The sequence below is a fragment of the Lichenostomus cassidix genome, chromosome 12, assembly GCF_008360975.1.
Source record: "Lichenostomus cassidix isolate B80296 chromosome 12, HeHo_3.0, whole genome shotgun sequence".
In the NCBI taxonomy this organism is placed as follows: domain Eukaryota; kingdom Metazoa; phylum Chordata; class Aves; order Passeriformes; family Meliphagidae; genus Lichenostomus; species Lichenostomus cassidix.
This window is the reverse complement of record NC_139493.1, coordinates 12,001,981-12,015,668: the sequence shown is the minus strand read 5'-3', so window position 1 is coordinate 12,015,668 and position 13,688 is coordinate 12,001,981. Positions and strand designations below refer to the sequence as shown.

The 13,688-nt window shown below is 40.1% G+C and overlaps 1 protein-coding gene across 2 annotated transcripts in view; it reads right to left on the bottom strand.

Annotated features, from left to right (window-relative positions):
- IL17RD (interleukin 17 receptor D) overlaps positions 1-12,731 on the bottom strand; it is a 45,379-nt gene extending 32,648 nt beyond the window's left edge. The window contains exon 1 of one of the 2 annotated variants that reach the window (XM_085072697.1): positions 12,712-12,731. Coding sequence is in view for 1 of the 2 variants with exons in the window: in XM_085072696.1 (XP_084928822.1) it covers positions 9,643-9,774 (132 nt within the window). In the remaining variant the exon portion in view is untranslated. Of the gene's footprint in view, positions 1-9,642; positions 9,991-12,711 lie in introns of those variants that run through there. The other variant, XM_085072696.1, reaches the window with a different exon arrangement.
- Positions 12,732-13,688: the final 957 nt, after the last annotated feature.

Sequence of the window (13,688 nt, the reverse complement as noted above, 5' to 3'; positions counted from 1 at the left end):
GGAATAATCCTTAACCGTATTCCCTAACTACACAAATTTGCTCATAGACACTGTATTATTAATAAGAGATACTGTCTTCAGAGCAAGATAAGAAACAGAGAGAGTTAATAAGACCCACTGGGTTATTCTGTAATTTTAGTGGTAATCTGACCAAATTCCACTCACAAACTATAGGCTGGATGGTGAAGTGCCCCCCTTGGGTTACAAATGAATACACTACTCTTCATTTCCTGGCAGGAAGGGTTGTATAGCGTTACCATGAGCTCTGTATTCCACCCCGGAGTTGGCTGCATTTCAACAGATGCTGAAGTGATTTCTGAAACATTATCATCTTCTTGCTTGTGAAAAACTCACTGTTCAAAAACGTTCATATGAAAAATCTTGAAAAATTTATTTGCTCAGTATGCTAACCTCAAACTCTTTTGATGAGATACCTTTAAAAAAGTATCTAAGTTAACACAGCCTAAGGGTGGGAATTTTAAAAGCATCTGAATAGTTACATGGAACACTGGGCCTAATCACAAAATTAGCTCCGGGATTTCCTGACTCCCCTGTCCAGTTCCTCCACCTCCATGCTGCAGTTCACCAATTCTCAACATATATTTAACATAACTGCATGGGGACCTCATTTTTTCCATGTCATTGAAATTACTCCAGTTGTGAAAAGGGGAAAAAACAAACAAAACAAAAAGTAGAGATACTTTCAATTCAAAGTGCTTTAATAATGTGATTTACATTGCAGCTCACGAATAGGTGCATTCAAGCAGGTGAGGAGGGAAGGGCAAACAGCAATACCAAAGTGGGAGGAAACAGATGGGAGTGAGAATTTCACTAACCAGCTTCATTGCTGAGTCAATATAAAACGTAACTACACCCCTGAGCCACAAAAGAGAACAAATCCCATTGAAAGTTAATAGCAGTTAGGGCACTCCATTCTTTTTCAGAATTCCACTCCAAGCTTCTAAGGACCTGCTCACACCTACAGGGTGAAGCTTAAATTACCCCTTTATACCCTGTATCTCTCAGACTTCAAGGGCAAGCCCAGCACAAACTTGAAAACCCTGCTAAAAAGTTTTGTGATTCAGCAATATCCCCTTCCCACACGGTATTTAAAGTTCATCCAGACAGAGCACTCTTTATGCTCAGTGTAAATTGCACAATTTGCCAGTTTCAACTTCCATCCTCGTTTTGTTCCTAGTGCCTACACTTGGGGGCAAGCCTGGACAGGAAGGTAACACTGATGCCCAGAGAAACTGGAGGAATAGAAAGCAATGCAGGCAGGCTTTCCAAGGGCTGACAGACAAGATGCAGACTGGCACCTTGATAGCTCAGACAGGGGAAGAGAATGGAACTCTTCACTGGCTGGGCAGCTGTACCCAAAGTTACTCTGGTACATCCGAGGGGGGAGACAAAGAAATCCCAGAATCATTAAGGTTGGAATCTATCCCTGACAGGCTGTTAGTAAAGGAAGTAGTAACATCCCCATAGACACCAAGAAGCAGGCTGATGAAGCTTGTATCACCCAGCTCTTGCCTGAAGTCAGAGCCAGCAGTTCAGTGCTGGGCAAACACAGAGCATCGAACCACTTGAAATATGAAAGAAAACCTCATCAAAACGGAGGACAGAGTGTTGCCACTGATTTTAACAGGTAGGGGTTTAGCTCTTTAAACAAAACAGCCCAATAAAACCAGAAACAAATCCCTTAATTTTCCATGTTTAAATGGAAAACAGATTGGGGTGTTGTTTCTACAAGCAGATGACAAAGGCCTGCTTAGAGTTTGCTTAAACCACTGTATAATATAAAAAGATAATGTGACTGTTTTAAGTTTCTCAGGTTGTATTTTTTAATGCTTTCTGATTCCCAGCTAGTCACACCTGGAATTACATGTTTAAGTGAGAAGCTGATAACTTGTAATTTTAACAATTTAGAAAAATAACTATTTGGACCTAAACATTCTCATATTATGCCTTTTTATGAGCTAAACTAACTTCACAGATCATTTTATTTGGAAAAATATTTATTTGGAAAAAAAACCCCATTCTTTTTTAGCCTGTAAAATTCAGAGTTTTAAAGGGATACTTTCATGAATCAGGTTACTCCTCAGTATTTTATATACAAATAGGTAAAACTAAACTTCCACATAGATAAGCAAGCACAAAAAAATTTCCTTTCATGAATACCAGAATCCAACCCAGTAGCTTGCTTCCTCTTGGAGCTCCATAACTTCTAAAGGAAAATACTAGAAAACACATGGAGTTATTTTTATGCTATAATTACAAAACTCAAGAAAATAAGTTTATTTTATAAAGGTAGGGTGAACTTTAAGCAACAATATGAGTTTGGGATTCCCATGGAGAACTAAAATCCTCCATTTGAAAATACAAAGCACAGTTAATTAGAAAACACAGTTTGAGCAAGGAGGGCTCTTGCAAAGAGCTCTTAGAAAGGATCACCTTGAATGTGTTTGATGCTGAGGCGACACCATAACTTTTCTTCACACAAAAGCAGTCATCTACAGAGCACAACCAGATGTTAAGTTTTCTTTTCTTAGTTTCTGTAAACCTCTGTGACCTCCCTCAAATTAAAGAAGGGAATAGCATTTTTAAAGCCACAGGAGCTATCATTAGTGAAGCATTCTAAGGATTTTCATTAATTCATAGCCAGCCAACCAGGAATTTTCCCACAGCCGTATACAAAAAAAGTCAGGGAAGTCATTGATTGCTTGGTTGGATTTGAATGTAGTCAGAAGTAAGATCAGAAATACCTAGTCCCTCCCACTGATATAAGAGTGAAGAACATAGCCAAGGTCAGAAATTAAAATCCAAGTCTGCCCACCAACCATGAAGAAAATCCAGCAGGGCCATATAACAGGGGGTATAGAAATGGTTATTACACACAATTTTGTTGAGATAAAGGATCATATGGATAGATCATTACAAATCAATCATTTGGAAACCTTAAAGCCCAGAATGTGCAGCTCCAAGCAGATCTGCAGACCCATCATCCCTTTCAGACAGCAGCCTCAAGATCTGATTGATGTTGTCCAGTTGTTGGTGAAATACCCACCTGTTCAGAGCAGCTCATGTCCCCATACACACATTTAGCTCCCCTTTGAACTCCACATGCTCCTCAACAGTCCCTTATTGTTTCTGTGAACCCAGGGCTCAGCACAGAAGGAGCTCTACTTTCAGTGTGAGATCATCTGAATCCAAAGGCTGGAGAAAACAGCAGAACATCTTTCCCCAGCAGTGCCCTCCAAGGCTCTGCACTGCCTTGGCATTCCTGCAGCAGGCTCTGTGATGTGCAGGGAAAGGACAAAGACTGCTGGCTTGCTCACTCCATGCTGCCAACAAGAGGCGCATCAGTCAACACAGAGGTCAGCACTTCACAGACACCTCTGTGTGCTGACAGGTCACCAAGAGATACGAATTGGATTCAGATTAGTCGTTCTGGTTCTCCTGAATCAACCAGAACACACATCTCAGAGTTTATGCTTTCAGGCCTGCAGGAAGAGGTGTGATACCTGATGTAGCATGGAATCTCCTAGGATAAAGCTACCTCTCATATTCATTTGGGCACATTAGAGTACAAGTGATGCGCCCAAAAGCAGATTTACTGTCTGGCTGAGTAATAAAAAAAGGGTGTCTGGAACAATTCTTCAAAACCAATAGTGATATAACATTATAACAGCCTTCAACTGAGAGAAATTCAGAGAATACATATCTCCCGGAATATGTGTTGATGCCTGATAAAACTCTAATCCAGCCTTTCATTATTTTGGGAGAACAAATCCCTACCTGCATACTTGATTTTTCACCATACAGAGGTGACAGGAGAAGAACAATAACAATGATACCACTTGTACGTTTAAAATCCAGAAATTATGTCTTAGCCATGATGCTGAAAATACAATTTACTAAGTCGAATAGGTTGAAGCATGCTAAAATACAGATTTATACCCTGGTTTGGCTGGTAGAATTTTGGCTAACCAGAGTGATCATATCTGCTGTATGAATACTGCAATGAGTCTATCTGGTACTGGCATAAGCCTGTATTCACTACTTTACTAAGTATATATCTGGTCAAAGTCTTTATGATAAAACCACACAGAAATATTGGCTGTCCAGATGTGCCACTTCTGTTGAGGAGAGCTGAGGAGGACAAATCACTGGACAGTGAAATAATTATAAAATACTATATGCATGGAAGGATAAAATACTTTTTCAAGTTTGCACTTAAATTTTGACCCTTAAATAAAGTCTCACATTACCATAACATAAAAATAAGTACTTCAGATGTACTGATCTAACATTATTTTAACTTACTGTAACTTACACTTTCATACAATCCTTTTTTATAACTAATACAGATATAAAGATATAAAAAATAAGAATTCATGTATCTCATACTACTTTTATGTGGTTTTTCCTACGTGTGACGTATTAATGCATGAAATTTATTTTTAAATGTAAAAACTGCTATGGGAACATCAGCATTAACCTAAACTTAGAAAAAATGTATTTCAAATACAACTCATTGTACTGGTAGCAGTTCATATAAAACCAAAGCTATATACTTGAAAAAATGTTTACTTTTAAAAACTAAAAATGGCATTCAAACTTAACAGTTCTGCAGTAATACTTCACACTCCTCTTGTTTGCTTCTAAAAACACATGCTAAATTTATGGGTAAAATTCAGCCTTTGAGCATAATTAAGCAGGCAAGTTCACATCAAAGCTTTGTTTCATCATCTTTAGACTGATCAGTTGGAAAAGACAGCTGGTCCTTATTAAACACCCTTTAAATGTTGCAGTTTTAATTAAGCAACGTCCATGTTATATTAACATTACCAAATAATTAACTAAAGAAAAGCTAGTATCATCTAATCATGACAGCTTAACATCCTTTCACCAGTGGACTATAAAGTATTAATCTATTAAAGCAGAACTTGTTCTTAAATAAATGTCTCAAGATTTTAAATTAACAAGTGTGATACAGCAGTTTCTACACTTGTACTCACTCAAAAGCAAATTTTGAGGGGAAGTGAGGCAGGGAGTGGAGTTCAACATCTAAACTAAGGGACCCATTCTAGAGAGGAAACCAATCAAATGTGCAACAGTCCCAAGTGACTTCAACTGCAGAAACCCTGTTAAGTCAACAGCTGATGAATTACCATCATATTCAAATTTCCCAGCTTCATACAAACACATAACGGAATACACAATTTTGCTAATTTATTTTGCTAATACTGAGAGTTAGTTTCAATTACATAAACATATGTTTCCATATTTTTTGTCACTAGGTCATGTATTTGAAAGCTCATCCTGAAAACACAACATTAAACTGTACAGCCTCACAGTTCCCGAGGAAACAGTCATCTGCTAATTTAAACACTAATATATTCAGGCTACTTTGTGCATTTTTTAATTCACTTTATTAGGCAGATTGTCATCAACACTTCCTGACACTAGAGTAGAAATGGGGTCTCATTCTCTGATACATTACTCGATAAATGAAATTCCAAAAAAGCCCAAAACAAACCCTGGAGGGATCTGAAGCCAAATTCTAAGCTAAACAAAAGTGATACAGATGCCTACCTGCATGACTGACCATGCTTGCAAAGCCCTGCACTCAACATGTTGCATTGTATTTAATCACAGAACACACTAAGCTTTAAGTGACACATCTCATCAACTCTGAAACGCTATCACATTGTTCTGTGCCAGGGAGAGAAATCTATTGATTCTTTAAATTTAAAAAAAAAAAAAAAAAAAAAAAAAGGCAGATAGGGAACTGCTGGCATCTGGTCTGCAGAGCTTGAAAGCAGCTCTGGAACTGTCTATACATTAAAGAACTCCCTGATGGCAAACATTAACACCTTCCACCATGCTCCATCTGAGGTCTGTCTTCTGCTTAATACCTTTTAAAATTTTTAAATACTCTGCAAGAGAAAATCTGGGGAGTTTTAACTGTTGGAAAGTAACATGAAATAGAAGGGAGAAATTCAAACTTTGAGGTAATTTCTTACCATTTTACAGGGTGTTTTTCCTCCAAAATGAAGTTCCCAAAACATGTACTTAGCTGGAAAAAGTATTTCAGTATGACCTAGCTCTGTGCTTAGGAGATTCCTAACCGTAGAGAAGCATGTGTCTGCTTTGGGATGCTTGAGGAGATAAATGTAGGGACATAGCAGCATGAGCCTAAAGAATAATGAGACAGGCAGAGCTCCCAATAGTAGAACAGTAGGAAATCTTCAGTCTCTGCTCTGAACTGCAAAGGAAATAAAAAGTTCCTTACATAAAGAGCATAGAAGGGGATGCAGGGAGTTTCAGGGAGAATGCACGGGAACAGAGCCCCCAGTCTGTTAGAGCAGCTTTGCTTAGTAGAGCAAGGGAAGGTACAACTCTCTGCTAACAAGGAGGGGAGGTTTGGTAAAATGCTGCATTTTTTATTCTTCCTCATCATAGACTCTCATTAAATTTAAGCTTTATACTGAACGTACACAATTCAGTGCCAGGAACTTCAGAGGAATTAAACATATGAAAAAAATTACTCATGTGTGTAGTCCCATTAGCATGTACAAAACAACTTGAGAGTAAAGTTGCTCATGTGTTTAGCACCGAATAAATTAATCTGAAATATATTCAAATCATTCTCAGATTGCAAGCCTGTCTTCTCTGTGCACCTCATGGCTTGTTCATAGCATGAGAAAAATCCAGAGACCACTTTTCCAGAACAGCTCCCCATGTGGACATACTCTAGATAAGAAGAGGCCCTTCTCTGAACTATTTTTTTCTGAATAAAGGTATTCATATGAGGTACTAAGATCACCCATATGGAAAACTACTTTGCAATACTATTCTACTTTAAGCAAAAGTCTACCCTAATCTGAAATATTATTAAGTCTTGAAATACATCAAAATTTCTATTAAACATCAATGAAAGAAATCCTACACTTAGCAAAGTCAATCCAAATTCTACAATCCTGAACTCACTGAAACCTGATAATTCTTAGCCACAGTAATGTTCTGTTACTCGCCCTGGTATTAAATGCTTTCCTGCTACAGACACATGTTGAGTTTGCAAGACAAATGCCAGTGCTTTACCAGAGAAGATGAATAATACAGGTATGTATTTTGTGATGGAAGCTGTAAAAACAAACAAAAAAAATCACATCTAGAATGTGATTTAGTTTTTAGTTTCGAAAACATTAGGTATTAATAATTGCAGGAGCTATGAATAAAGCCAACCAATACCTCCTCATCACATTCTTTTAACCCCAGTCCAGTAATATACTCTCCTTAAATCAGTTTTTTACTGCTACAAAATATTGAGGATACTTAAAAATGTATTTTGTACTATGAAAGAAACTTATGCATTACTTGTGTATGTATGTATATTACTTGTGTGTGTATATAGAGAGAAATGGAACACAGATTCTCAAAAACAACACTCAAATGATAAAAAAATACTAATCGCAGGGAAATGTACCACACATTTACAGTTTTAGCAGAGGAAAATTCCCAGTGTGCATGTATCTAAATGCATATACAAACACCCAGCTAGACACATTTTATTTCTCCTTGAACAACCATTAAAGTTAAATGATATATTTTCAGATTATTTATGCCCTTCAAAATTACCTCTATTCAACCACTTCATTTAATGCAAACTAGACATTTTTACTTTCTCTATATAAAATGTTAAGATTTATTCGTGCCCTTAACATACATTAATTAGACACTCCTTATAAATAACCTGCAATAAGAATAACTATTTGAATAGCATACAATTACTTAGGCCTTGTGTCTTTTCAATCAGTCAGTGTCCCTGCAGTGTTTAGAGTGGCAGAGGGGAAGTGGCCTGTGGTTAAACAGAGGAAATACCAAGGAATTTTAATAGAGCAAATAGTCTCTTTACTTCCTACAGGGTACTACTTCAAAGGCAGCCCTGCTCCAGAGCAGACAATGTGTTAGAGGGGCCATCAGTCATTTAATAGTATGTCAAGTCTACTCAAAACTTACATGCAGCCCAAGATAAATACCACATAACTGAGACAATGGGGACCATCCTGCAGTCATTACTCTAATAAACGCTGCCCTGCCTGCATTACAGAGGCAATCATGCACAAGGGTGGCATTACAAAATCAGGCTACAAAATTGTAACTACACAGACAAGGTATCCAATAAATTGTCTAGGGAAGTCTGAACTTGAAGCTGAAAGTACAATAAAACCAGAAACTATTACAAATTTTTTATAAGCTAAAAAGGTACGTAAGTTGTAAGCAATAAAGACAAAGGGCGGGGGGGTTACACTAATTACAAAAAGGTCAAGTTTTGCTGATCTAAAAGCCAGTCAAAATCATTAGATTAAAAGAATTATATTGTGCTACATTCTTGTTTAACACACAAAATAACATTAATTATGTGAGCAAAAAAATAAATCGAGAACAAACTGCATCTGCATATTTCTATAAACGTCAATATACGCTAATTCAAGTGTATTACAAGTCAGGTACTATGACTTGTAATAGTGATAAGTTACTTAATAGAAGATGTAAAACTTTACACAAATATACACAGTGGTGTTATGAGCCTGTGGAGCATCCTGCCCACGTCTGGTGAAGCACACAATAGCCATACTGAGCCAAAAGACTTTATTGCTAATTCTGTTAAAAAAAACTAATAGGGAAGTCTAAACCTAAGTTCCATCCAACACAAAGATTTAGGACTTAAAGCTTTATCAGGGTTTGAAGTTCGTTTTTCCACACTCTTCTTTTACACATTTCCCGATGCTTTCGCCTTTCTAAACTATGCCCTACAAACTTCTGAACTGTGTGTTGCAGCAACGCTCTCAAAGGATCTGATCTGAAACCACGAAAATCCTTAGTGACAGTCTAACAAAAAGGAAAAGCAATGAAAGTCAGTTGTGTTCCCTCCAGCGTTCCCGGATCACCACGCCTCAACTAAACCTGTAACTAGACATCAGGAGAAAGGAAAGGAACAAACCAAAACACGTAACTCAAAAGTTATTAAACATATAAAAAAATATAAAAAGGAAAAGGAAAAACAATCGAGAAAAGTCTGACAGCAAAACGCACCAGAGACTGGAACAAAAGGCACAGACCAGTAACAAAACGTTTATCACCTTCCTCCCCCCGTCCCCCTCCCGTAAATTTCCTACATCCTCTGTATAATGATCAGGCCCGGAGCTAAGACCCCAAGCCGGCCTCGAATCATTAAAATAACAAAGCCCCAGCGATCGCTTTTATCCAGGTCGGCTCGGGGAAGTGGAGAGCGATGGTGGTAAAGGACCTGTTGAGTGACTTCTTCACACTCGCCGGCTCCGAGCTGCCTCCCCCCTTCGGCGAGAAACCAATAAATATCCCTGCCCGGGAAATGCCACCCTCTCTCCCGGCCGCAATTAACTTCCAGATGCAGAGCCCCGGGGCAGCGTTATTTGCTGCAGAAGTGTCCCCGGGGCAGCCGCTCCCTCCCTCCCTCCCTCCCGGAGCAGCGCCCGAGCCCCGTGCGGCTCTCCCGGTCGCGGAACAGCGCCCGCGGCTGCGGAACTCCGCGCAACTCCGCGCAACTCCCTCGCCTTGCGAGAGCCCCTTCCCGCAGCGCTCCGCTCTACTCACCCTCCCTGCGCACGCCTCGGCCGCCGGGCCCCTCCTGCCGCCGGCTGCTCCGGCGGCCGCAGCGAGCCGCGGGCCGCCGAGACACGCGGCGAGGGCGAGGAGGAAGGAGCCGAGCTGCAGCCCCGGTGCCATGGTCCGCAGCGAGCCCGGCGCGGGCGGCGGGGCGGGGGCGGCAGCGCTACCGCCGGGTGCGTGTCGGTGTGTCGATGTGTCTGTCTGTCCGGCTGTCTGACTGTGTGGCTGTGTGCATGCGCGCCCGGCCCGGGGGCGGGGGGTTCGCCCGAGCCCCGGCCCAGCCGCCCCCGCCCCGCTCCCGTCCTGCCAAACGGCAACAATGGGAGGGAGCAGGACCCCCTCCGGCTGCTCTGCCCGCCTTTGCACTCTTCCCTGCCCTTCCCTTCCCGGGGAGCCCTCGGTACGCGGGGCCTCCCCCCTTCCCGGGACAGTGGGGGGCTGCTGCTGCCTTCCTGCAAATAAGGGGGTCCATCCAGTACCTGGCCGAATTGCCATCTGCGTTCTGTGGTGCGGTGCCACATTCCTGATGCACTCACTACATTACAAGGAAGAGAGGCATCACTTAGTGACACAAACCCACCGGGGTACAGTCCAGGTACTTCACAAGATCAGGGCCACGAGCCAAAGATCAGTCATAGATCTTTGACATGATTTTATGCATTACAGAATCACTGGGTCGATTAGGTTGGAAAACACCTCTGAGATCATCAAGTCTAACCTTAAGTGCCATGTCCAGTCTTTCCTTAAACACTTTCAAAGGAAAGTGACTCCACCAGCTCCCTGGGCAGTCCATTCCAATGTCTAATCAGCCTTATTGTGAAGAAATTCCTCACTACCTCCAACCTCAACCTCCCCTGGCACAGTTGAAGACAGTCTTCTTGTTCTGTTACTGCCTGGGAGAAGAGACCTCACTGGCTACAGCCTCCTTTCAGGTAATTGTAGAGGGTGATAAGGTCACCTCTAGGCCTCCTCCAGACTAAACACACCAGCTCCCCCAGCAACTCTTTAATTACTCTAATTAAGGAAGACAGGCTGGAGGAATATACTATCATAAAATTTCAATTGCAGAAAATGCAAAGGAAGCTGTACGTGGCAATAAATATTTCAGCTTTTTCAAATGGAATTAGGTCTGATATTGCCTGAAATTCTCAAAGTCGTGTAAGAGACAGAGCAGCCCGAGGCTCCTCCAAAGCACAGAACCACAGGATGATTTAGATTGGAAGAGACCTCAGGATCCCTCTGCTCAAGGTAGCCCTAACTTCAGTTTTAGATGAGGTAGCCCAGGGCCTTGTCATACATCACTTGTACATATCACTTAACTCCAATTATTTTTTGAAAACCTTGATTTTAGTACATTCTGTTTGCTGTGATTGATCTTGGACAAAAACAAAATTGTAATGGAACAGACAAACCCATCAGTATTTTATAACAGACATTACAGTTTGGATTAAAGTAGTATGTAAAACCACCACTACGGCAATCAGGAAAAAGAAACATGACCAGCTCATTTTTAACCACTACTGGTTTTACACCTATCATAGGGTTTTCCATCCTTTGTGACTAGTGGTGAAAATAATACAATAAAACCTTCTCAAACTGCTTATTTAAGTTGATGGATCACAGCCCTGGCACTCACAGTTACCTTTGAGAACAGGTTTGTGACTTCAGGACGGCTATAACCCTTCATTGTGACGAACAGAACTTACATTTTTGCAAATAAACTTTTTTTTTTCTGGTAAGCAAAAATTGGAGATTAGGGCATAGTTCTTTATGACTCTGGGAGCAAAAGGTTCTTACTTTTGATCTCCATTGCCCCTGCTGGCTGGAATTCTGAAAAAGGTAATTTTAAGTATCTAGGTGGAATTTCTCTGATTTTTTGATGAGATGTTTTTGATGGTCAAGTACACCAGGCCAGAATGAGAGTTTAGCATGTTTTCTCACTGTACACCACACATTTCTGTCTGGGTATTCTTGCTTTAATTTCTCCTTGAATTACTCAGAAGTGATCCAATAGGCTTGAAAACTACATGCCCATTTTTATTTTTAATCAAGTCAGACTGCATAAAACCTGTAAATAGCTGGTCCTTTTATGATTGATTGAATTACAAAGGACATAAAATAACACAGTCTCATGGGTAAAGAAAGGAAGACACATGTACAGTTCATTTACAGGTCAGTAATACCTCTGCTGCTCATAACCACCTATGACATACAAGGATTCCCTGTTGAACATAACACCATTGATATGCAATTAAATCTTCTAAACCATGGGGAAAACTGTTTGGCTTTTTATGGTAACTGAGATCTAGACTGCTGTAGAGGCTGTAGTTTTTAAGTGAGGACAAAGATAGCATTATCTGTGCTGTTGATGCATAAGCATATGATGATTTTAACAAAAACAGACGCATAACAAATAGTGACAATGCCTCAGTTGCAGAATAACCTAGGCATTAATAACTGAAGAACTTCATAACTGAAGAACTCACAGCTGCCACTGGTTACACTGGCAGTAGCCAGAAAGCAGCAAAATGATTAGTCAGATTTACTGATTTACCTCAAACTTAGCAGCACAAAGCAAAGATGTCATCTGACAAAACCAGCACTGATGCCTCTTTCCCACTAGTTCAGTTTAAGCTAATAACAAAATGACACATCTGAAAAACAATTCCCCATACTGCCACCATGTCCAGCTTATCCTGTGTATGAACTGGCTGAATACAGAAGTATTGCATTGCTTCGTATCCATTTAGAATAATTTCCACTGAAATCTTTTGTGGAAAACAGTAGTGGAGAGGCAGGAATCAAATGACTACAGTTAATGTTTTTAACTAGAGCCTCCAAACTGCTGTGAGCTCATGGAAGGGCAAAATTGGCTGTGGGGACTCTGCTTGTCTGTAGGTTCTTTTGTCCTTTTTACAACAGTCTCTTGTTTCTGAGTAGTATAGAATGCATACTATCCAAAAGTTATGGGTATCAATATCCTGCATTCTACAGCTGGTTTTGGTTGCCACTCTCCCTTCTTGCTTAAAGCTAAAAATCTTTTTTTTTCCTTACCCTTTCTGAGCAGCTGTTCCCAGATGGAGGAGACAGTGAGAACTCAGCAATTCTTATAAAAACATGAAAACTCATGTAACAAAAGTTTCTGATAATGTGGTTAAAAAATCCCCACCAAATCTTTCTATTGCTCAGCACAAATTCATTCTTGGACTAGGAAATTGTATTAATTTTATGAATCCATAGTTCATATTTCTAGCATTGAATTCTCTCCCAAGAGAGACTGACCTTGACTGCAAAAGAAATCATGCAAACAGCTCACTTTGGGGCAGAATGCATGCAATCAGGCTGGTAGAGTATTCAGCTAAGTCAGACAATCATTACTATAGCAGTATCACAATATTGCAATAACTCAGTAACTCCTGTTACAGACAGACATTGCCTACTGTTAGGAAATGAGGGTGAGATGCAGTGAACCAAGCAGACAATGTGCTAAAAGAGATCCCAGAACAGAAACCCCTCAATGTGAGGGTCTTCTGGAACTTCATCTGGCAGATACCTGAAGACAGAAAACCAGATCTTTTCAAAGTACCTCCTTATGTGAAATTGTCCTACTTCCATGGGGATGGTTTATCTATGGGATCAGCACCAAGCATAAAATAGAGGAAGAACAATTTTCCAGTATCAAACCTTAAGAACAAAACTAACAAGTATGAAATGGATGTGGATGCTCCCAGCAAGGGCACGAAAATTCCCACCTGTGTCAGGGGTCACAAAAATTCTGTTTTCATGGAATCTTCTGTATTATTATTCTGTATTATTCTGTATTATTGCCATACTTTCCAATTATACAGCCAGGCTCAAGTGAAAGATTATCAACTGATAAGAAAGTAACTTCAAGCCATAGAATTTAATTGATATTTCAGTCAAATCTATCAGTTGTTATGAATACTCATCTTGTTCAAGGCAACTGTTAAATCATTAGGCCTTGAGAAATGTGACAAAAATTCATGAAACACAGAGTTATCAAAGCAAAA